The following is a 26,207-nucleotide window of genomic DNA, read 5'->3' on the forward strand; positions in this document are numbered from 1 at the left end:
CTAGAAGTCAAGGAGTAAAAAAGGCCTTTTTCAGTTCGGAAACTCTAGTACTTTTCGGTAAAGCTTCTTTTCAATTTGGTAACTAAAAATCTGAAGGAAAAATTTGCAACTGATTTAAAAGGTCTATGGGTATTTGAAGTTGAAAATTTTCTACCATGGACGACAATTAGCAGATCTATCCGAAATTAAGCACATACGAGTAAACTTAAAGTCAGCATCTTCTGTTAAAAAGAGACTCTTTGCAACCCTCTAAATATTATTGTACAGTATTTACCTCTTGCTTATTTATTATTAAACTGACATCAAATTGTTCATTAATTCTACCAACACCATTCACTAACACCAACTACCAACTACTGCAATCACCGTTAAACCCATAAACGTGTGCTGAAAATCCATCCCTGCCCGTACAAGCTTTCTTTCGTCATTACTTTTCAAATAAATTCTAGTAGATTTACCAATCAACGGAAAGTGTGCACAACTTTTCCTCAACCAATTAAGTTTACTTTTAACTACAACTATTGGTTTGAAGCGCAATTGCTGCTCAACTCATTGTGTGGTTTGACCCCTTCAAAATTGTCAGAAACCACATCTTCGACAGGCAATTGCATCTGAGAAAGAAAAATGTGTAGAAGACAGGAGAACAATGTGATTCCATATATGCAAGTGCATATGTATATATAGTATGTATGTACATACATTATGTTAGTGGAAGTAAGAGCAATGCAAGAAATTTTTACAACGGTAATGACAGCAAAGTGCTGAACACATAGAGCGCGACAGACTGCAAGCGACATCTGTCAAATATTAAAATACACACGTTCTAATGGACACAGTTATTTAGACAGCTGCACGACTTCACGACTGCAGGCGGGCAGTTGTCGCTCTCGCTTACTTCAAAATATTCTTATATTTGCCAACGACAGTAGGACGACAGTAAAGTTGACAGTAGAGAGGAGTGATGCCACTAATAAGTATATAAAATGTAAAATTATTCAAAGTTCTAACAAACCTGATGTTATTTTTACAAATAAAGCATACAATAGCTCTGTTATATCATTTGTAATAACAATTGATAATTAAAAACAAATAAATTTACCTATTTACTTATTTTTGCATAAAAAATTGCACTTTGAACAAAATAATAAAATTTCATTGAAGTGAAAGTTATTAGTATGGCCACAACGAAATTGTGTACATGCAAAATTGACTGCTGTGTTGTCTTGTCTACATGCCGGCCATTGTTTTGTCGCTGCCTTCTTACAAATGTTCATGTAAAAGGATTCACGACGCCATTTACAGTTCACTGTCGTGCTGCTATGTCGTGTCGCGCTTGTGGAAAAATATTTTGAGCTGCAGAACTAAATAGAGAACGTACCATCCATCTTCTTTAAGAGTGTACAGCTGCTGATGTATGCCGAGGATAGTGATATCAGTGGACGCAACAACCGCGTCGTCAGTTCTGCTTTCTCCAGAATGGATAAGCAAACGAAGCAAATGGGTCTGGTTGTGAACGAGGGCAAGACGAAATATCTATTGTCATCAAACTAATAGTCGTCGAATTCGCGACTAGGCTTCCACGTCACTGTTGACAGTCATAACACGAAGTCGTAGATAATTTCATTTATCTTGGAACCAGTACTAACAGCAACAGCAGCAGCCTCGAAATCCAACGAAGGATAACCCTTGCCAACAGGTGCCACTTCGGATTGAGTAGGCAATTGAGTTCGATGGAACGATGAGCTGCATAAGATATACGACGACATTGACATACATAGTTCAGCAAATTAAAAGACAGCACGCAAACACTCCAGCTCCGAAAGTATTCGACGCAGTACCCGCCGGGGATGCAGAGTAAGAAGAAGACCTCCACTCCGTTGGAGGGACCAGGCGGAGAAGGACCTGGCTTCGCTTGGAATCTTCAATTGGCGCCACCTTGCGAAAAGAAGAAACGACTGGCACGCAGTTGTTAACTCGACTATAACCGTGTAAGCTTTTTCTACGAAATTAAAAAAGAAGAAGTACTAGAGTTTCCGACCTGGCAATGGTCTTTCCGAGAAGTACAATCAATACAAAGAAATTTTCCGATTTTAAATTATATGAGTTCGAAAAATATTTTTTTTTTACATTTGGAGTTTGCAAAACTAAAATGAACTTGTCTGAAAAAATAAGTTTCGAACTGAAAATGTACCGTTTTAAAAAATACTGATTTACAAATGTAGCTGCCGTATTATAATAGCCCGAAAAAATTTTTTTAACTTCAATTCAATTACAGTTTCTGAACTGAAAACTGATAAATTAAAAAAATACTCCGTAAGCTAGTGCAAAAATATCAGACTTATATGTACATATGTACATCTATAAGAAGTTCAAAACATTTTACTAATGAGTTATTATATTTGAATCAGAATTTATAAAGATATGTACCATACATACTTACATACTAACAGAAAAGATTAGAATAAAGTTTCTTGGTTGACTAGTTCCGTTTGAAAATCTAACTTGTTTTATAATATCAACATATTTCACTCAAGAGTTATGATGCATATAAAATGTACATATGTAAATATTATAATTGTAATGTCCACATTTTTGTATAATTTTACAATATCGCATATTTCCCCGCTTTCTCGACTGTCCATGTGAGCAACACAGTCAACGAAATCATCATCGCAGACGCTAAGTTTTTATATTCAGCATTTTCTGTTTTTACTTTTTTTACATTATGACAAATAAAATGTTGCTACATACTTATATAAATGAACTTGACCTTTAATTATTGCCATGAAAAAGAAATTATAGATATAATGCACCGCTTGCAAAAATTCAAAGCGAACGAGTGAGGGAGAGTATTATTTATTTTATTTTATATTTACATATATACCTAAATACATACATATGCACTGTACATCATTTGGATAATAATAACGGCGCATTCTGCGAGTTATGTCACCGCCGCATGCGATTCACACTTCTGCTGATCTCACGCAATTAATGTTTTGTAATCCACACATGTGTGATGGCTTACTGACTGACTAAACTGATGGCATAAATGATGGCGTGAAGTGTTGCATGAGTGGCAGTGACTGTCGTGCAGAGGCACTGCTGATAGGCGCCACCTGTAATAAGATTACAATCCATATTACAACCCTGCTCACGAGCTAATTGACTTGTGGTAATTCATACATAATAATATAATGATGAAACGAACATAACTGTAATGGGTATAGAAATGGTTTTAACTTTTTAAAGAAACTTGGAGCAATATTTAAGTTATTCCAGCAGCAGTCTGTCGAATCCAGTAACTTGTAGAGTACTACCATTTGATCAAATTGACCCGAACTAACAAACAACTACATTCTCACGTACATATTTTACCCGCCCGGCTAAGAGATCAGTTGGTAGCTACCAGCAACTGTGCAGTCGCAAGATCCTTCTGGCCTAAGGTAAATCGCAAGAGGTCTAGGGAACTCCTCGCTCGCAGCAAGGCTCACCTTTCCATGCTGGAGTCCTAATTGTGCATTGCCCAATTGAGATTAAATTCATACAGTAAGATTAAAGATATTATTGCATCAACGGTTTGAAAGAAGATGAGATATAATAATGTCAACACTTCCTCCTTGAATGTCCAGCTTTTGCCAGAACAAAGTAAAAACACCTCAGATATGGTACTGTATGTTGCACATTAATAATATATAATATTACCAAAATTAGATAAAATCATTTCATACATCCCTTAGACGCCACATACCTAATACACAATTTTAAACTTCCGGTTGGCCTTTTATCGTATATACGAATTACCCCCACTCCCATATACTACATACCGTCACCTAAAATTCAAAATAACGTAATAACATTTTCGGAAATTTACAGGGAAAAGAATGAAACTCGATATAAAATGGAACATGAGTGAAACACAATTTAAATATTGGTTAAAACTGGGTTATATCTGATAGCAGAACATATACATATATGTAATTTGAAGATCGTAATCAATAAAACACTCAGTTTAAATTTTTTTGATTATAACAGGTGGCGCAAAAATTACCTTCCGATGTTTTTTGGAAAATGAAAAACTTTGATTCTGCTTGTGGATTATTTTTATTTGGTCTTTTAAATTTTTTTACATCAAGTCGAGAATATGATATCATGTAAATGGCCGTCGCCACAGTTGATTGTCATTTGAGCTCTTTTTATGACATTTTCCATCACTTTGCCCAGAACTTCCAGCTTTAGGTCCTCACATTCTTGACGAACATTGTCTTTAAGAGCTGCAAGAGTCTGAGGCATAAACCCGCGACTTCAAAAAGCCCCACAAAAAGAAGTCTGGAGTGGTCAACTCAGGCGATCTTGCTGGCCAGCACAAATCGCCAAAACGGGAGATTAGGCGCCCGGGATATCGGTTGCGGCGCTACACAAATGTCAAAACAGAACTGACATTAGAGGTCAGTTGCAAAGTTTATAGTATCTTCTGATAGGAGGATTAGTTTTCAGCCACCCTGTAGGTTGTTTTGCATTTTAGGTGACGATATAATAATTTTCGTTTTTCCAACAAGCCTTACGACGAATAATAATAATAAGTTAGGTTACACCCTTTCGACAATAATAGATTCTATAATAGGTTGTTCGATTTGAGGACGGAAATGCAGCTCGATATGTTCACTTAGGTCGTTTCCGAAAAGTCGAGTTATGGTTTGATACATTCGAGCCCATTTATCAGTGTGACCCTCTGTATACAGAATAAATCGTATAAAGATTTGCTGATTTTAAATATTAGTACACTACCTATAGTATATAAAGTCCTAAAATATCGTCCGTCTAAGCATGGCATTACATGTCACATACTTTCACTTGGGCAGGCAATCAGAATTCGAATTCTCACCATGAATTTTCGTGAAAAGAAAAAAGCTAAATCACTTCAAAAGTGTGGTGAACCGCCGCCTCAGCAACCTGTTAAATGATATGAAGAGTGTGTGGGTTTTCGAAAACGTGCCTTTTTCTAGCGAAGAAATTCTTCAAAGAATTTAAATGATTAGTCATTGAAAATCACACGAAACTTTCGCTATTTCTGTTTCGAATTGTGAACGTGCGCAGACACTTTAATAACACTTAAATATAAACAATAACGCCTCCGCCCCGCCAGCTAATGGGTCATACAACTCCAGCTGGTACTGTGCGCTTGGATCCGGTTTCGCCGCACATTTGACATATTAGAATTTCATATCACCACACCATCGCAGATTGTAATTACAAACAAATTGTAAAAACTTGCAGGCACATACATAAGTGCTTAGTAATAGCAAATGCTACACAGAGAGAGAGAGAGAGAGAGGTGAGAAGCACAGCGATAACTGGGTGTAGTAAAAAAAGAATAAATAAAATTAATCAAAATTCAATTATGTTAAGTAAATATCGTATGACGGTATTAGGGTGGTATAAGAAAATGTATACTTTTAATATTAGCAAAAAATGTAAAACCAATGTGAAGACTGCTCCCATAATTCTACTTGGCTAAGGACTGTCAATAGGTTAGGTTAGGTAAGATGGCTGATCAGAGATCGCACATGGACTAGAAGTAGTCCTTTGTGAAGCCATTGAAAATCGAACTCCCGGTTCGGACTTAGAGATCGGCAAACCGTTTAGTATCCAATACAAGCTTGCAGAGGCGCTTAATTTCTATGCCCGCCGTATCGGTGGGATGTCTGAAGGTATGTGCCAACAAGTGCGTAAGTCTTGATCTCCCAAAAGCAGGGCAGTCAAGAAGGAAGTGCTGGCTAGTTTCTACTGCATCTTCTTCCAAGCAGCTTCTGCAAGCGGCGTCCGGTAAGATTCCCAGTCTTACAGCGTGTATGCCAACAGGGCAGTGGCCCGTCAAGAGCCCCATCATTAATGAGAGGCTAGCCTTGCTGAGGGCAAAGATATCACTAGATCTCCTTCGATCTATCTTTGGCCAAAAGGCTTTTGCGACCGCGCAGGTACCAATGCTGGCCCATCGCTGGCCGAGCAGCCGCGAGGCCCAGCTATCTAGTAGTAGAACACAAGAGGATGGCGGAGCACCTACCCGTTCCCATTCTACCGATAGCGATTCTAGGGTGTCTTTCCTTGCTAGCTCATCAGCTTTGCAATTACCTACGATTCCGCTGTGGCCCGTCACCCATACAAGTCTTATAATAAAAGTTCTCGCCGCCAGAGACAGTGACGCCAAACACTCTTCGACCATGATGAGTTCAAGGTTAGTATCGCCGCTCTGCTATCCGAGTGAACCACCTCTCTGAAGGTAGACACTCTATTGAGCAGCATATCTGCTGCTACCTTGATGGCTGCAACCTCAGCCTGGAAAACACTGCAATAGTCGGGAAGTCTGAAGCTGGATTTTATGGAGAGCTCCCGACAGTAGACCCCGCCACCAACCTTCCCCCCCAAGCTTTGACCCATGTCAATACGACAACATTCCTCAAAATTATTTGAGGAATGTTTTCTATCGCTACAATTACAAAAAATTTTTAAACTCGGAATCATGCAGTAAAGTTGAATATTGTTTCTCGAAGATCAGAAGCTATCAGAACTGTCCCCTTAGTAGATTACGTCCTACAAGAATCAAGAAACCACCAGCGCCGACTGTCCGTTTATCGATATTGCTGGAAATCTATAAAAAGCTTTGTAGAGATCGGTAAGAGTTTTATATTTTAATAGAGGAGGCTAAAAACAGTAGAATTCGTCTAGGATTCAATGTTTTTGTTACGGCGTCATCATTCCTGCAGGTAAAACAAAACAACTGATAAACAAATTAATTTGATGATTTTAGAGTGAAGACGTTGTAGTTGAACACCATATATTTTTCGATATAACTACCGAAGTTTGAGCTGTTGTTGTTTTTGTATAGAATACTTAAGTCTTGTCAACTGTCATCGGGTAGGTCGAGGAACGGACTGCTACGACGGGGTCGGACCATAGGGAAAGGTATGCTAAGTGAATGAATTAAGCGGAGCTTGCTAAGAGGTCGTGCGAAGACTCAATGAATGTTGAGCATACATATGTTTTATTGCAAGTTCTATTTGAATAAGTAGGAGTTAAATCTATATCAGTATCCATAATGAAGTTGTGCAAACCAATGTTTGAGCCTTTGAGTTAGGCTATCTTTAAAATCGGTATCTGCGAAATCCTTGGACTAACTGCAAATCGAACGGGATGGAAATCTGAAGTTTATTGCTATACCCTCATAAGAAAAACCAGCAACAACAAAACCATAAACAAGAACACATAGCAACTGCACGCAAGCAAATAAGACTGCATATAGCGACAGACAAACCCATTTCGCGCCACAAGCACATACATATGCACATATATGCGAGCTGCTCGCTTGGAGCACATACCAAGAACGAGCTCCAGCTAAAGCTAAAGTTAAAGCTTAAGTCAAACTTAACGCGTTAACGGCCAACAACTATTTACAACAACAATGTGCGCACGTTCCATATATAGGCGAAGCAACAGAAGCAACACAAATTATTTGTGTCAATACCAAAACGAGCAAAAAGAAAAGAGAAATTACTAAAAAAATAAAACACAAATACAAAAATAAAAATAAAATAAATAAATAACAAACAAGAAATGAGACCAAAAGTAATCAAAGCAAATAAGATTAAAAAAAAATTCTATAAGGTGCAGAGACACAAAAAATATAGCAATAACAAAGAATTTTCAACGAGTGTATATATGTATATACATGTGTATGTAGGTAAGCTTAAGCCTCGAGTAGCGAGGGAACACATTCTTTTCTTTGTTGTTGGTGACATTTGTGAGTTTACGTTTACGTTCATTTGTGGGTTAAAAGTTATAAAAATAAGTCAGAATTAAACGTCTGGCGTGCGTTGGAATTTGCGCGTTCAGCATAAAAATTCACAATTAAACTAAAATAAGTGTATAAATATTTTCTTATTTATTATTTACCTACATATGTATGTATATAACTGGAGGAACGCGTACACAAAGCTAAATTATATATCAGCGATTATTTGTTTGTATTTTATGTTTAGATTTTTTAATTTTCATATGTGTATATACATTAGGGTGATCATTATTTCGCAAGTTGATTTTTTTTCAATTTTTTCAGTTTTTGTCCCAAAAAATGGATTTGACGTAAACAAGCTCTTTAATTTCAGTTTAAACTGTTTCTAAATCATTACATCAATTACTGTTCTCATATATTTAACAAGTGACCTTTCCAATAATTTTTTTTATCTCCAAAGAAAACAAATCTTTATACTGAAAAAATTATATAATTTTATATTTAACTGTGTATGGCATTTAAAGGAATGGTTTTATGGGAAATATCATTAAGTCCTCTTTGTAGAGCGCAAATTTTTGTACTAGAATAACACTTTTTGAATGACACTTACTTGTTTAATGCAAAATATTAAAAATCCGATTTATGCATGCGGGGACAAATATTTTTTAGGCACGGTTTAAATTGAAACTAATTAGCATGTTTGCGTTGTATTCATTTTTTAGGGCGAAAATTACAACTTTATGGGGCCTTTGCAAAACAAAATCGAATTGGGAAATAACGAACACCCTAATACACATTATATATATGTACGTATATATGTATACACATTGTTTAAATAAATTTTTCCTCGCGTACCTACAACAACTTCGGCAACTCAGCTTTTGCCTTAAGCTCTTGTTTAGGAATTTTCACTACTTGTTTTGGCCTTTCGGCGACATAGAGCGTAACATGGAAAGTGCATTTACATTTAGCCTTACGCGTAAAATTCAGAGCATACCTTCACCCGCACTTTCGAGTAAGCACTTACATATAAGCATATGTATATACATATGTATATGTTATGCATACACTCGCTAAAAAAAATTAGAAGCTCTATAAAAATTATTTTTAAAATCACGGGGAAGTTCCAAAATCTTTATATTAGGTACATACATATGTATGTATGTACATATGTATGTATATGGGGGCTCAGGGAAGTATTGATCCGATTAAACCCATTTTTGATACACAAAGAAACTATTATCAAGAAAGGATTCTATCTGAATTTCAATTGTAATTGTACGGATATATAAAGTCAGCTATAAATACTGGGATCCACATATTTTGTACCGAAACACTTAAGCAGTTTGGGTTAAATTTGAACAATTTTTGGTCATAAGTTGGCTTACTTTGGAGGAATTATTAATGCAAAATTGTATTCCGTTATATTAGGTTATTGATTTGGGTACTGGAAAGGGAAAGAGTCATATTGAATTTAAAATTGTGCCTTTTATAAAGCTTACTAATTTCATTCACATTGACAGTACTGTTAGGGCTTCTTATATGATTTCTTTTGAGTGAATTTGGTTTTTTTTTTGGCTTATATTGTTTAGGAAATATGTACATTAAACCTATTAGAGAGCAGGGCGACACCCATTTTTGTTCAAAATTTTGATCACAGGTACCCTTTGCGAACATGTGTACCAAGTTTCATCAAGATATCTTAGTTTTTTCTCAAGTTACAATTTGCACGGACGGACAGACAGACAGTCACACCGACTTCAACTCATCCCGTCATCCTGATCATTTATATATGTAAATAACCCTATATACATACATATGAATATCTCGATTATTTTTATGTAAAACATACAACCGTTAGGTAATCAAAACTCTAATAGTACTCCGTAGCAACATGTTGCAAGAGTTTACAAAAATCATAACACATATGTATATGTTTTATTAAGGTAAAATAATTATTTCTAGCATAGAAAGAAGCATAAACCAAGAGAGGTAATTAAAAAGAGCATTTTAAATCATTGAAAATATGCATAAACTAGAAAGTAAAATTAACGCAGATACTAATAGCTAAAATTAGTACAGGTTTTACGAGCTTTACTCGCTTGGTTCACGGTTGAAGGATTTCCAGTACTGGCTTAAGAAATTATTATAGTGCTGTACATGTGCATATAGCACATTAGCATTACTTGGCGTATATACATATGTATATGTATATACATACATATGTAGATTCAAAAGAATACTTGTTTTCATACTTATGCCATTCCTTTTTAATTCATACCCATAGAAATATATTTTTTTACTAAGTCTGCTTGGTATTACATAGTGAAGCAACACAATTTGCTTCTATATCGGATACTACTTTAAGGGTAAACGCTGTTTCTGTTACATCTTTTGCAAGTAATGTCGAAATGTTGTTATAATTTCATAATATAGAGGAAATAAATGAGTGTCCTTACCCGGATATGCTCATGAACATATGCAATTGGGTGTCATAACGGTTACAATGGTAATGCGTACGTTATACAAACTTTGTAATAAAATCAATAAAACATTATTATTTTCACTTAACATTTTTTATCACTTTTGACCAAAAATATTTGTTTATTTCTAAATTATTTACAATTTATATAAAAAGCGCGGTTTAAATTCAGCGTATACTAAATAATTGGCGGAAGCTGTCAAATTATAACTAGTGTCAAAAGTCAAGTGCACAGAAGGCTTTAACTAGTGGATGTCAAATTAGAACACTCATACACTCTGCCAAATAGCCGCGATTTTCTAAACATCAGCTAAAATATATTAACGTAACATTAACGAGGTAAAAAGCAAAATGATTAAGGAGATTCGTTTTTTACAATAATATTGCATTATTCAATCAAGCTAAGATTTTTATAACGTTTTCACAAAAAACAACTACTAACTCAAGAAATAAAAAAACAATAAAAAGTTAAAATTTATTCATTGCCAATACATACAAATTATAAATTTGGAATAGTGCAATAATAAGTGTTAAAATACTTTTGTTTATCAAAACCCCCGAAAAGAAAAACAATATACAGAAGAAAAATAAACACAAAATATTTTTCACCATGCTTTCCTGCTGTCACCACAGTTTTATATGTACATACAAACATACACGTAGAGAATGTGAGCGAGCGGAAGATCACAAATGTCAAAAAACTGAGGGAAGAAGAGGGCACAAGGAAAAAGGTAGAAATTGACAGCATACAAGAATGATATTTTTTTGGTTTTTTGCATCAACAGGATGATAAAAGTTACTTTTCTCGCTGATAAGACAGCGACAGTATATAAATAACTCATATCACTTTTTGTTTCAATTGGCTCTAGAATTAAAGATTTATTTTTGTCAACACAACTTGCGACGCTTGTTGTCTTTATTATCTTTTGCAGCGACGCAGCTTTGCGCGCACAAACAAAACATTCGTCGACGCAGTCGAACGACCTCAATGACGCACCCCCCACCCACTTCTTAGTTGCTTTATCTGTTCCATTCCTTGCATAAAGTTTTCAGCATATTTACGTATTTTCGGACGAGAATGGAATAAACACTTTTTTACACACTTTAACGTTGCCGAAAATGTTGGTAGGTACTCCGCAAAGAAACGACTTGCAAAGGCTGGTCGATGTTGAACGGGCGTGCGCGTAACAATACCGATAACAGAAACACACATGCAAACATGTACAAGCCCACCAGAGGTGAGCCGATTTAGCGGGTGAATTTACCGCAAGGCGCTGTCAGCAAATTTTTCGATTTTTTTTATGTAAATATTTTGTAAAGGAGTACATTACTCTTATTTAGTGACTCACAAATATGTATAAATTCTACTTAAGGCTACTTCTAGATATTGAGCTCTCGAACTAAAGTGATTGCTATAAACAGGCACTCTGAGTAGACAGAAAATTGATTTTCATTTCGATTTTTCCTGATTGCTTCAACTTCAATATGTATCACTGCACACGAATGACGTTTTATGTTATTGCTAAATGCAAATATTTCAGGTTTTTGGCACTTTTTATCACTTTTTCTCATACATATAAATGCAAACTCCTTTACATTTTTCAATAGCACAATTTTTTACTTTTTTAGTATTACAGCCTTAAACACATTTTCACTTACATTTCGTTTTGTGCATAATCTCCTATTGATTTGTTTTCTAATAATTCACAATAATATCCATTTACACACAAGTTTTTCACAAAATTTCACCAATTCGAAGCGATCAAAACTCGAATTTAACTCCGTCTACGAGACGAACACACAAATGAAACGAACTAACTGAAGAAGAAACAGAAAAACCATTTAACAGCAGCGATTGGTGAGCGAAAGGTGCGAAAATGGCAACAAAAGCAAATTGGAGATCCATGAAAGTGTATATATGTGATTTTGGCTGTGTTGGTAGGTTTGTTTTGGTGTGCACCGCCCAGCGTTGTATTCAAGTGGTGAATTTAAAGTAAAGTGTTATATTCTGAGCAGCTGATTCGAAAAGTTGACACAAGGAAATACTTTAGACGGTAATAACCGTAGTTTGATTCCTTTCTTTTTAAATAAGACTTACTAGTGAGTGATAAAAGCAAATTTGTAAAATTTAATTAATGTATATTATATGGTGTAAAATGTGAAATGTATTATTGATATTATCCTCAAATGGAAAATGCTTAAATAGTGTAAACAGAAAGTAGTGTATACAATGTTCCAAAAATGTTTCCTGAGTTAAAATCGTGAAGAATTTCACTGACCAGTTTACAGCTTTCAGTCTTTATACAGAGCGAAGGTACGTGGTATTTTGATTAAAAAATTGAAATTAGGAAAAGTAGACAACTACATACAAAGAGCCACATCTGGTTTAATTACAAATTATACATTGTTAGATTCGCGGAACATAACCTCTTACTAGTATATAGCCAATCAGCTTGGTGATAGCGTCTGAGTCTACTCTAACTCTATATGCCTGTATACATACGGATGTATGTATATCTGTACATGCAGCGCAAAAGTATGATAGTACTAAAAAAGCTTAAATATACATAGTTTTATCTGATCATGCATAAAATTTACATACACATCAGTCAAAGTTCTATATATACATACATACACAAATACACACACGTAAATGCAAAATGCAATAATCTATGTTATAATATAAAAAATTTCAGCAACATGTTGGTTGAAATTTTAACGTTATTACAATTAACCGTTGATACTAAAATATAAAGTATTCCTTAACTTTCCATTTATCAACGTTCCTCGTAATCTGCACAGTCAGCCTTTAAACAAAAATTTTTAGGTTATGAGAAAAACCAGAAAGCAAAACTGTTAGTCACGTTTTAATATTTTATAAAACATCTTGTATCCGTTGCAAAAATGTATGAATAAAACATTTTACATACATATGTATTTATATAGGTACAAACATATATATTTTATATTTCTTTAATTTATACACTTATAAATAACTACACATAATAAATTCAAAAATAACTCAATTTAACGTTCTCACTCACATTCTTATAGTAAAATCTGCAGAAGCTTTATTAAATATTTAAAGCAAAATACCCAGCTATTGTTTTTTAGCTGCATTCTTACTTTAGTGCGCCACGGTTTCAAGAACTCAGGAATATTGAATCGAAAGGTATCTCCTCAAATAACTTATTCGATATATCACGGAAAATTTTACCAAAACTACCCGCATAGCCAACTTTTAGCTCATTGAATACCGTCTCCCAATTATCGTTCAAAAAACGATTCATTGTTTGTGAGAGTAAACGATCATTGAAGAGATTATCAAATTGCATATAAACACGTTTTGGATTCAAATCGACACGATACTCTTTCAAACGCATATATTTGACGCCATCGCGCATGAAGGGTTCACCAATGAGACGATGTTCGATGCGAGTGTTGATTAATGTCAAATTCGCTTTGCCATTACCCGTTATAGGTAATAGTAGTATGCGGCCTGACATTTCATAATCGCCCACCATTTCAATACGATCGGTTTTACTGTCGCAAATAATCAGATGATTATTTAGATCAGTGCTTTATATGTAAAAGACAAAAAATTAGTTGAAAAGGTGTTTGATTTTAATTGCAATTTAAGCATACCGATAGCGTTGTACTTTGCTGGTAGAGATCATGTCATGCACTAGCAAATTTTTCATCGTTTGCTTTAGCGTAATTGGTGCATTGCCGGAGTCGATGACCAGCGATTTAACAGCGAGTGGTTCTAGTGGTGGTATGCCGAACTCCTTGTTGCCTGAAAGTCGTGTAAACATCAATAGTTTCTTAAGGAAATTGAATTTAAAGAAAAATATAATATTTTACCATCCTTGAGCAGCAAGATCGCATTGTTCACAGCATCTACAAGGCATTTGTCAAAGTTCGCATCGCGTTTGCACTTGTCAAAAGTTGACGCTAAAATAAAATAAAAAAATAGAAAATAAAAATAAAAGACTTTAGAAAATGTTTGAGTTTTCAGAAGAATTTAAATTATTATCCAAGTGTGTGAATAAAGCATAGTAAACGCGTACTTAGCACATTTTTCAAATTCTTTTTTATAAAAGTATCGAATAATTAAGAGTTCTAAAGCTATAAGCTTTTATAATAATAGTCCTTGAACCCAACAAATTGGTTTAAATAAGAAGATATGTGTATGTAACCCAGCTTGCTGCTATAATTATGATTTAAAGAACAAATTATGTAAATTCTTTGTGCATATTTGCTTTATTCAATTGCTTTTTAGCTTTTAAGAGCTGATCGCGCTCGCGTACAATAGTACACGTAAATAAGTCGGCAACTCCTTTGCATACAAACTACGGAAGTGCGACACTCAGAAAGAATAATGAGCTATTCTTTTTGTGGACTATATATTATATATATAAGTATAAAAAATGTATACGAATTTATATGGTTTTAGCATCTGCTAAAAGCACAATGCCGCGAACGTGTTTAAAATACGTGTACACACCTATTTTTTGTAAGAAATGCCAACGATGAGAAGATTGCTAATCGTGCGCAACGTTAAATTAAGGTTTATAAAAATTGATTTATTAAGGAAGTCCAACCTGTCTCCATCATAATTACATATTTACCATGTATTACATATTTATCCATGTGTATGGATATTTAGTGTCATTTACGAGTGCATGTTTAGCCATTATTTTTATTCTATTTCGTAGAAATTAAATCCTTTCAAAACTATACATTACAGAAAAATTAAAGTTTTATCTTTAAGAAATCCAAATGTAGGTTCAGTCAGCCCTATAGCAAGAGTTAAGAGGTCTCACTCAATTGTTCCCACATACATATTCTGGAAATTTGCAATCGGTATGGACCTACACCGATTTTATTCATTAATCGATTTTAAAATGATAAATTCAGACATTTAATTCAGAAAAGTAAAGAAGTGAGCTTCTATATTTTTAAGGTCGATTTATTTATCGCTTCACATCAACTCGTCTACTATACTTTAACCGATAAACCAAAATGCGTAGAATATATCTAATATAATATATTGATATGTCTTGGTAAAAATAATTGGGAATTCACAAGAAGGTAAACAAATTAATTTGATATTTGATGATTTTCTCATACGTTTTTGTTTTTATAAAAACTTCGCGATATACTTTAAAATATAAACGCATAGTAACTGACAGAACTCAGATGCCACGGAAGTAGTCTCACGCTACCGTTGCCAACAATAAATTGTATTTATTACTTCCAATTTGACACACTCAAACAGTGCAAACTACAGGAAATAAATTTCGGTCAAACTTGAGCACATAAACAGGTTGCCGCTCAAGGCCTACAAAAGACATGATACTCCTAAATGCTTGGCGCCAATGAAAAAATGCCCAACTCACGGCACAACCTCAGTAATGGTATGCGCTTCTATGAGATTACGAAAAAATGCGAACAATTCGGAAAGTTCATTAACACCGTCGCAATCAACACAACAACAACAACGTAATGCCGATAAGTAATCAAAAAAGATGCGTTTTAAGCTGATGACAACAACAAAACTGTAATGAAGCGAGTATTCGCAGCATTCAAACAAATAGAGCGGCGTGCTAATAACACAGAGATTAAAACTAGTTTGACACAGTGAACGCAAAGTCGAAAATGCACGGCTTAGCAGCTTTTGGTTCAATGTCAAGTTGAAGTACGGTTCGCAACAACAAAACAACAGTATTAAGCTTTTATAGCAACAATTTGTAGAAGAAAAATTGAAGGAGTAATAAACTTAGTGGTATTCGTTAAATTTAAATAATTAATATTTTTTGATAAAAATTCATATTTCTAATACATTTTTGTGGTGTATGTGTGTTTAGCCTGTACGTAAAAATATTTAATAAATGGTTACAATTTTTAATTATTCCTAAATAATAATGAAATAATCACAAATTTTTGCCATCATTCTTTTTTCACACCAGAAAATATTTTTTTCATCTCAATTTCGAATATTTTAAATATATTTCACAAACTATTTTACAAACAAAAGCTTATAAAAAATATTATTTCTTGTTAGAAGTCACTTGCAAGCAACTTTAAAGAATTTCAGTGGCATAAATATTTGACAAAATATTAAGAAGCTTCAAAGTCTTGAGCGAACCTAAAGCTACTAACTGTAAGAGGAAATTTTTTAGATTCGCTGCTGCGACCCAGCCATTTGCTAATAACTCAATCACGCAGAAATTGTGCTCTTCTTTTGGCTTACAAAAATAGGCAACAAAGTTTTTAAATTTTAAGAGTAGTAGACATGAGATGAACTGATACGGCATTCATATCAGAGTCCAAATGATGGTCAAATCCTGTGTAGTACTTCTAAACAATTGGTTTTACAATAGAATTGCCGCAGAACGAGAGAGTTTTTTGCCAAGGCAATGGAATAATTGTTTCCTACAGCAATAATTTCTATAGCCTCATTCTCTGGCAGCCACATCTTGCTTTTAAGCTCGATTCAGTAACTTTGGATCGGATTGAAAGGCAATCACTGAAAGAACTACAACTACATCGATATATTAAATATATTTACATATCAATATTAAGCAAGTACTAGTCATTGCCTGCCACGACCTAAGGTAATATGCTAACGAATAACTCGTTTATTTTATACCATTTTAATGATTGGTCTTACTTTGTTATCTCTTTTATCTTATTTCTCGCCATATAACTTCAGCGAACTGTGTCATCACCAATTAACGTAAACATTAAGGCGGATGAAGCCATTAACCAAAACCTGAGGACAACACCAGGAAGTAATTTTACACAAATACACACACACACACAGTCACAAAAAATTCGCGCAAATTGTTCCATTTAACGCTCTGCTGAAGGCCTGCTCGCTTGATTAGCAACGTTCCACTCTCGTTTCAGTAACACGTGTTGTTGGTGGTGGAGCCATAAAAAAATCAAAATCAAAATAACAACAAGCCAGATAGCCGGCTTCTTCAACTTCATTGAAAATAAAGTCTGCTGTCAGCGTTGTAGACTGACGGCAGCGACTCAGTTGTCAGACAGACGAACTTGCTGACCGTATATGAATAATAGATACATACATACATACAAATATTTATGAGCGACGACCGGTTGGAGATGCCCAAACTAGTGTTTATGTTTTTGTTGGCTCTTATCCAATATAATGGTCGGATAGAAGGCAGTCACCATTACCCATACACATACATATGTATTTATATATGTAGGAGTATGTATGCTTTCGCCTTTTGGCGGTCTCTAGTACATAGTGAATACACTCCGATAAGACATTTGTAGGTACGGCTCTTATCTAGCTTTGCTTTTGTTATGTTGTCTAAAAGTGGAATAACCTTGTTGGTTCGTTTATGTCTCTTTTTCGACTGCCCAGTCAACCAGTTCAGTGACTGAAAAAGCTCATTAAATGACATAATGTTGTAATATGGTTGTTGTTTTGTTGTTGTGCATCGGTTGCATTCATCGATTTTCTCTGAGGCGGCGACAAAAGAGGTTTGAGTACATATGTATCTACCAAATATTTGCTAAAAACTGCATACTTAAGTACACATATTGAAGCACACTATATCTAATTACTATTTTCAAAGTATAGTAATAGTATGTATGCAAAAAATAAAAGAAGACCCAACATTATGTTATATAAATATGTAATCAGCGCAGGTTAGAGCAAATTAATTAGTTAGGGGGCTCACAACTTGTCATAACGAGTGCGCGCATCGACTGGATTCAGTAGAGGGCGTTCCTAGCTAACTAACAAGCGGTTGGTCAGTTGTCTTCGAGCACCTGGAGAGTCAGGACAAACAGCCCACAGCCTACAGCCCAGATGTGCTCCCGGATTGTTTTTGTTTCCTTGCCTGAAAAGGCTGATGAAAGGAGATCCAAGCAGTATGCACCTCGCCTCTCAAGGCTATTCCCGAAAATGCCTTCCGTGACGCCTTCCATGCTTGGAAATCGCTTTGAACGTTTTTAAAGAATTGTAACAATTGGTTCAATAATTTTTTTTAAGTCGATAATTGTCCTATTACTTTCGGACAAACCCTATATATGAAACCCCTAGTTGTAAAATATTTGAAGTTGGCTTTAAGTTCAGTACATTGCTCTCATGGATACGTTCGATAACGTCGCGATCAGGTTTTGCTTGTTATATCACCATAAAATATTTCCAAAAATTAATTACTGGGAATTAGAAATTACGAACCTTATAGATTCTATACGAATATAACCAGTTTCGTTTGTCGCAAATTAAACGATATTCTAAATACTTGCATATTCTTTGGTATTTTTATAAGCTTCCTACCCAAAGTCAAGTTATTGTTGTTGCTCAAAGTCAGGATTATATATATATACATTATCTTCACATTTTAACAATACCATTAATTAAACCAACAGACGAATCGTTATCTTTAAGGAATCGACATTTTACTCTTAAATTCAGTAAATAGTTAATTTGCCGTTGTCATTATTTATTTCAAGTTATATTACCGATTTAAGAGATTCTTGATTTTATCATTAATGTTTCTACGTAGCATAGCCTTCTATTTCTTAAACTTTTAACTGTTTTCGAACCTTACACCAATTCATCATTTTTTACATAATTATTTATTTCAAAAACTCTCTGCTCTCGAGTAATCGCACAATTTGCTTAATTACTTCCATTATTAACGCTTTATTAAGCGATCTAAATTTTAAAAATTTATTAATTGCCCTTTTATAAGCGAAGTGTAAGCACAATTTAATGCCAAGGTCATCTGGAACATCAGTTTATAGGCACTTTTTCCAAAATTTTCCTAAATGAGTTGCACGAAGATTCGATACCAAATTTGAATAACAATTATTACACATCCAGTAAAGGTACTGAAATGGCTTCGCAATTGCGTTTTTTGTCTTCACACTCGCGAAAATTACAAGCAATTTGCATGCGAAGACGCAAGTAAAACATAAATATAGACTGAAATGAAATATTCAGAGGTGTCGAGTTCGAACAGAAGGCTAAATAAAAATGCAATAAATATTAGTGTGGACAGCGAAACCAAATGATCGTTTGATAAATTGCCAACTATCAAGTCCGTATAAGTAGGGACCACCCATAATTGTTACGAGTTCGCAGTGGAATTCGAAATTGACTCGTTTTTTTCTTTAATTGAAGGTCATTGAAGAAATCTTTGGCAAAATTCAATTCATATATTTAGTAGAGAAACAACTATTTTGTTCAATATTGATTTATATCTTTCAGTGACTAACTAACAAATACGTTCCACTGGCGACGTATAAAGCTAAGTGTACCAAGGATCACAGCTAACATTGGGCGATCTTTATTTTAATCATTAATTGTAATTTGTCTCATGGACCCATCTTAAAACCCTTTTAAACTAAACTCTAAAAAACCAAGACTTAAATTCGAACATCTAACAGTAATCTATTAAAAAATTCTCAGAAATTACTTAACTCAATTTTATATGGTATTTTGCATAATTTTTTCGCTTAACTTATTAATTTAGCTGTAATCATAGCTATTAGCCACTTCTGCAGTTCGTTTTATGGTTTTGGCGCATGTGTACTGCTTGTAAATTACGAAACTTATCATTTGTAGACGTTCGAAAAATATGCAACACCAACGAAAAAACGCTAAGAAACTTACGCAAATCTTTGGCAGCAACTGTATTAGCCAATTGTACTGCGAGTTGTACAAACAGCAACAGCCACACTGACGGTAGCAATGTTAACTTGAAGCCAAAGTCACTATGTAACTTGTTGCGCATGCGTGCCGACATTTTACTACTATTAAGTTATTTCACTTTTCTTTAGGTTTTTTTTTAATATTTTTTTCTGTTAATCACACGAACGTATTACGTTTTAATTTACGATTGCCTTGCATGGAAATTTTTACTATTATTGAAATATATTTTTTTTCAACTGAATTTCGATTAAAACACTTTATCGCTTGCAAGTGATTAAAAAGCTATTTCGTAATTTTCTTTTTGAATTTGCCGGATAGGCACGCCATCAACGCCACTGTTCTGTCTACAGCGAGTTATCAACACAAATTGAACGGGATGCTAGACGCATGCGCGGCTTTTATAGTAAGCTTCAGCTTTGCTGACTACCTAACTAGTCGCCGCTACAAAAGCAAACACACCATCCGTCAGCTTCATACTGCCACTACGCACTCTCACACATGCTCAGGCACATACAAACAGTTTTATGTGCATATGAACGCCTGCAGAGTGAACTTTTTAAGCCGTCCACCGCATGCAGTCATCTACAGGGTTTTCATATAAGAGTGATATGATTTCTTAAAAGAAACACACTAACGGTTAAGGAAATTCAAATGTTTTATGTTTAATGTGAAGTAAAATTTATACAAATAAGTTTTGAATGTAACATTATTTAGGTAGCCTCCACGACTTCTTTTGCAGGAACGAGTTCGATGAACCCAATTTTCGTGTACTTTTTCCACTAAACGAAGGCGTATGTCACGAATAGCACGTTCAATACTGACTTCTAAAACTTAAAGAAAGTCTGGTTTATTCCTAAAAAGCAATGACTTCAAAGAACTGACAAGAAGTATGTAGTCTAAATCACATCTTCGTGAAGGCCTTTCAATGTCACAATTTCTTGAAATAATGAATGCTACATACTTTTCTCGCAATAAATCGGTTTTTGCACGTAATGTGTGGCACATAGCTCCGTCTTGTTGGAACCAGATGTTGAGGCCATAAAAAGTTGGTTATCATCGATCTATACCCCTCTTGTACATTGTTCTTCCATGATGAAATTGTAAGCATCACTGGATACAATGAAAAAAAATTATAGATCATGGCATATTAAGGGGGTATTCTGGTCTAGACGCATGAATTTTAGGAATTTTTTAAACTAAGATAAAAAAAGAAAAACATTTTTACTATCCATTTTTCTAAAAGGTTTTTATTGACATTTTAATAATATAAAAAAAATTGCAAGAAAAAAAACCAAAATTCGTCGAGATACGGGCCGGTGGAGTGGGGGCTTCAAAAAAAACGGTGCGTCCTGGTTGACGTGATTTCAACCCTTGTAGAGATCTAAAACACAAAGAACAAGAAGATTTTTCATTAGTAAGGATGTCGCTATCGGGTTGATTATTTTCAAAAAAAAAAAAAATGGCGTCGACTTGAAAAAAAATTTTTTAGGCGTTTTTTTCGACCTTTCGAATTTTTTAAAAATACTTCAAATCAAAATTTTTGGAAATCCAACACAGACACGTTAGAGCATTGTATAAAGAAGATATGTACCAAATTTCAAAGGAATCGGTTCAGTAGAACTTGAGATATCATGTCAACCACCTCAAAAAAAGTAGTTTCGAGAAAAACGCTTTAAAGTTTAGGAGACAATTCTAGTAAGCACGGACGCCACGTCTTAAAATCGGCTGTATGTCCGAAAATAAGTCGAATTTTGAAAAATTCTTCCAAGGTCATATTTGTAAAAGTCTAAACTTTCAAAATATGCAAAAAAAAAATCGATTTTTTCAAAATCCTAGACCAGAATACCCCCTTAAAAATGGCCGAGACATAAAAAATGGCTGAAATCATATCATCCCTATTGGAAAACCCGGTACATACTATATGTAGTCTATTTGCCAATCCTATCTCTAAACCGCTTGCATTACGAAACAATTTAAATAAAACATCTATGTACATACATAAGTTGAAGATCTTATGCGTACTGTACCTTATAATCCTTCGATGAACTACAAACCATTACAAAAGCTATTCGAAATATGCGACTGTTTTTGATTTCACCAACTCACAGTGCTACCGTAACTGTTATATTTTCAGATCGATTATAATTGATCATAATGATATCTATGTGAACCGCTAATGCTAACATTATAGTATTTTTCCCATTGCACTCACAAAAACATTCACTGGCTTACCGCATATTTTAGGCTCTAAATTTAGAGAATAGCTTTTGAGCATAGCTCATTTCGAGAGCTAATACAAGCAGCTAAGCTTTAGCCTATATTTGAAAACCAACTCGATAATAAATGTGATGAATATAAGTCACCTCTCGACAACGCATATTCGGATTATGTCTTGAAAATAATTCTCACAAAAACTTTGAGACAGCTTTGTAGATCTTCAGCAAAAGTGTAGGTGCATTTGAAAAATGCGAATATGTTTGAACGCATCTTCATATATAGGTACATATATATACTATATTTACATGGAATAGTGTCATTTTATGCATACATATGTATGTATAAAATATATATATGTATAATATGTATGTAATATTTACAAAAATTCACCGATCAGTGCTTTGTGCGTCATAAAAAGTAAACACCTGAGAGGTACTTTTACTGCAGCATCTTTGTGATCTTCAACTTCCCTAAAGGCATAAAGAAATATGTAAGAATACAAACATACAGCTACATATATACAAAGGTTATTCATACCACAGCACGTTTCATCGTAGTCATTTTGTTCATATTGTTGTTTTTTATTTACACATGTGATCACATCCTATAAATTTCTATATACTCTTATATGTTAGTAAGTACATACTCACATACGCATTCCAATTAATCACATTATATTACAGATCGCCGTAAACAACCAGTTGAACTCCCAATCATGCGGCATGCCAAGCCATGTAGTACGAGTAATCTGTCAACCAATTTATTGTCATCCTCGTTTGCCCTTCTGTTTCAAGTATGTTCTTATTTAATTACTGTTCATTAACCTTTCAACTGGTGATTGTTGTTTAATGTACTCGTAGTTGGCGCCACATTCACATTCTCGCTCTCTCCGTAATACATTTGACCTTATTCGACTGGATTCATTCGTAGCGTCCTTCGCATTTAACCTTGGTACTGTTTTTGATTCTTGGCGACAACTTTTGCTGCATTTCTGCATTTAGCTGAATATGTTGCTTTTACTTTCATAATGTTTTTTAATTGAAAATATTAATATACATATATACGAGTACATAGTATATATACACATACTGTTTTTTGGGGGAAATATAACTAGCTAAAAGAAAATGATTTCTAATGATATCAATCAAAATTTTTCAGCTAAGGTTTGAACAGAGTGGAACGTTTATGTTTTTTGACTTTTGGTTTTAGTTCTCAATATGTGGATAGTCGAAAAAGTCTTTTCGTAGTTTGTCAATAGATGTCGTTACAGTCGTATATCTCCAGTGCTACCAATCACATTGTGTCATACCATATGTGTTCGAAAGGTGAAATTTTAAGCTTCATTTAACCAAAAAAAAATTAATTCGGGGAAGTTGAAAAAAAGTTACAGCTGCTCAAAAAAGAGTGAAAATGATGAAGAAATTCGCTATACTTTGAAATTTTTGTATAAAAAAAAGGAAGAATGCCGCACAAGCCAAAATTGAAATTTGTGAAGTTCATGTAGCTCAACAATGCTTCGCTCGCTTCCCTTTTGGAAATTTCAAAATTTCAGTTTACGCTGATGTAAGTTTTACACTGATAGAATAATGTCTCTAACTGGAAAATTGCAAAATTGCAAAAAGTGTTCGATCAAAATGATACATATTTGTTTATTTATTTATTAATAAAAATATAGAAAAATTGAAGAATACGAAAAGACTTTTTCGACTACCCAATATGTATTCATGTTTGAGAAGGAAAATAACTAGCTAAAACAATTTATTCATTCTTTGATTTATTTCGAATATAGCCGAATTGGACCGCAAATGTGATTTTTTGTTTGGATTTTAAGTTCTCATCAAGATCGATTCGTTAATTTTATTTTAATTTTTCCAAAATACAATAATACTGTACCAGTTACAGATTTTACTTAGACACACTTTTCAACCTAACCTAAATTTAAAAAACTTTGATTAGTAGTCATACTATTTACTATTAGGTAATTTTTCAGTACAAAAGTGGGCATATACATACATATATAAGTCTGTATATATTGTATAGGCGTTACAATTATGATTGAAAACTTTAATTTTTTAATCTTAAACCTTATATGTAAATCTCTGTATAGATTTTATTTTTGTAAATTTGTAAAAAATGTATTGTAAAAGTTATTTCCAAAGCCAAAATGCGTTAATACTTTTTAATACTCTAAGTTTCTCGTCAATGGTAGATTAGTAGGTCTCCTGATAACGCAATGCACAACTTTTTTCCAATGGACGATACTTAGGACCAGGTTTCGTGCGTTTCAACTCCTCTGCTTCCAAGCGTAGTTTTAATAATCTTTGACGCGCCGCATACGGAGTAATTACAGTACGCTGTGGTTTCTTCGCGCTCTCCTTAACCACTGCGCTTTTTATGCCTTTTGTGCCTGAGCCCTCCATCTTACCCTGCATCGACGATAAAGTCTCCTGTTGTAATTTACATACCAGCTGCTCCATTCCACCGGGTGTCAATGTGTTTTTACGCATCGGCAAATGTAAATCTAACCGTCGATGTACACTAAAACAGTCTTCAGCATTTTGTAAACGAAATTCTTGTAATTGGCGCAAGCGTTCCGCGTTCACGTCCGCGTCGCGCACACAAGCGGCGGCAGCAATACCGTCAACACCGCTGCCGCTGATAAGATTCAGCGTGGCATAGTTGTCACCCTGTGCGGATATCAGCTTCATTAACTGCTTTGCGCTCTCGTAGTAGCGTCGTTGCTCGGTGTATTCGTGCGGCAGCGCGTCGCCGCTATCGCTGTCGCGGTCACTTTTTGACGAAACGCTCAACGCGCTGAAGTTATCGCCCAGCGTTGACATACTTACGGGCAAATTCTTTAAAATTGTGTTTGTAGATGTGGACAGTGGAGGCGGCGACGGTGTTTCGAACGAGGGCGCGGTTGCATTCGAGCTGTGAAACGAGGCTGGCGTAGCGCAAGACGTGGAAAATGTTACTGTGGTTGCGGCGGAATTGCGTCGACTAAAATTAGTAGTGCTATGCAAATTGGTATGACCGAGTCCGCGACGATTTTTGTTGACCTCGGCGGGCAGAGTTGTTTTTCTTTTTATTTTAACAAAATCTGTATTTTGTTTATTCTTCGCCGCTGTTCTTGTATTAGAAATATGTTTATCGCGTTTGCTTGCAACACTGAAAATACTTCCGCTGCCAGTTGTTTTGCGCTTGATGCAATTTACATGGGTATTGCTGCAACATGTCGACGCAACACTGCTGCAATAACATTTACTATCGTATTGCGCGCGATTTATTGACATTTTTTCTAATAACTTTAGAGCGGAAAATTTTTAATAAATAATGCGTCTTATTTAACGTTATTGCACCCACTTTATAAACCTTTGACAAACCGGTTACATTATCCGTTGTTATGTTTATTTCTCGCACTTGGCAGTTGTGCTTTTAGGGTGGTTGTTTATGTTGTTATGGCTGACCCCATATGTTTTACATTCTCTGGCTGACCCTTGGTTTTGTTTACAAAACAACTGACAACTCTTTTCTTGTGGTGGTTGCCATACTGTTTTATGTATCTTGCAAGCTGTCACAACAGTCCACCCATAGACGGCGCGCTTATAAGTAAGTAAACATTTTATATTTGTTTCTCGCTTAATATAAAAGACTTAAGCAACAAACTTGATCCATTTTCGAAAAAAGTGTATAAAGTTGCGAGAAGTTTCTTTGAACAAAATAAAGACTTTTTGTCTGTTTTTTATTTTTAATTTAGCTTTATTGCTAATTATATTTTTTCAAATGGTCGAAAGTCCGAATAATGCTGCCTTTGGATGAAAATTCTTTAGTTCAACGGTTATCATAAGTCTTTCGTTACAATTTTGGACATACATATCTAAGGATAACAATGCAAAATAGGACGAAGCTGTACTGTACTTACATATATCTCGGGTTATCTGATAAAATGTCTCTTTACAGAATGATAATACGAGTACGAGGCATAGCTCACAAGGCGGTAAATTTGTTGGTGT

At 34.7% G+C, this 26,207-nt stretch overlaps 3 protein-coding genes and 1 long non-coding RNA gene across 5 annotated transcripts in view; 1 reads left to right on the forward strand and 3 right to left on the reverse strand.

Annotated features, from left to right (window-relative positions):
* Positions 1-12,068, reverse strand: part of LOC120782671 (unconventional myosin-XVIIIa) — a 126,856-nt gene extending 114,788 nt beyond the window's left edge. For both annotated transcript variants that reach the window (XM_040115053.1, XM_040115054.1), the window contains exon 1: positions 11,931-12,068. The gene's annotated coding sequence lies outside the window, so the exon portion shown is untranslated. The remainder of the gene's footprint in view (positions 1-11,930) is intronic.
* A 276-nt stretch (positions 12,069-12,344) lies between these two features.
* On the forward strand, positions 12,345-23,487 carry LOC120766235. The gene is made up of 3 exons (XR_005704584.1): positions 12,345-12,585; positions 22,878-22,987; positions 23,055-23,487. It is a non-coding gene; the product is annotated as an uncharacterized LOC120766235 (long non-coding RNA).
* Positions 13,238-20,071, reverse strand: LOC120766234 (protein takeout). Its single transcript, XM_040091612.1, has 4 exons — positions 19,939-20,071; positions 14,136-14,225; positions 13,917-14,067; positions 13,238-13,850 (listed from the first exon to the last, which is right to left on the reverse strand). The coding sequence occupies exons 1-4, from the start codon at positions 20,069-20,071 to the stop codon at positions 13,415-13,417; spliced, it is 810 nt and encodes a 269-aa protein (XP_039947546.1). The 3' UTR covers positions 13,238-13,414.
* Positions 23,488-24,404: 917 nt separating the features above from the next.
* On the reverse strand, positions 24,405-25,487 carry LOC120782540. Its single transcript, XM_040114871.1, has one exon. It carries the CDS (start codon positions 25,485-25,487, stop codon positions 24,405-24,407), a length of 1,083 nt encoding a protein of 360 aa, XP_039970805.1.
* Positions 25,488-26,207: the final 720 nt, after the last annotated feature.

This window comes from Bactrocera tryoni, chromosome 1 (genome assembly GCF_016617805.1).
Source record: "Bactrocera tryoni isolate S06 chromosome 1, CSIRO_BtryS06_freeze2, whole genome shotgun sequence".
Taxonomy (NCBI): Eukaryota; Metazoa; Arthropoda; class Insecta; order Diptera; family Tephritidae; genus Bactrocera; species Bactrocera tryoni.

Excerpts from the sequence above, each read along its gene's own strand:
- LOC120766234 (XM_040091612.1), bottom strand. The coding sequence starts at position 20,071 with ATGTCGGCACGCATGCGCAACAAGTTACATAGTGACTTTGGCTTCAAG. Across the intron at positions 14,068-14,135 it reads GATCTTGCTGCTCAAGGATG|GCAACAAGGAGTTCGGCATA; the intron begins GTAAAATATTAT and ends CACGACTTTCAG. Across the intron at positions 13,851-13,916 it reads AGCAAAGTACAACGCTATCG|CACTGATCTAAATAATCATC; the intron begins GTATGCTTAAAT and ends TTACATATAAAG.
- LOC120782540 (XM_040114871.1), bottom strand. The coding sequence starts at position 25,487 with ATGTCAATAAATCGCGCGCAATACGATAGTAAATGTTATTGCAGCAGT.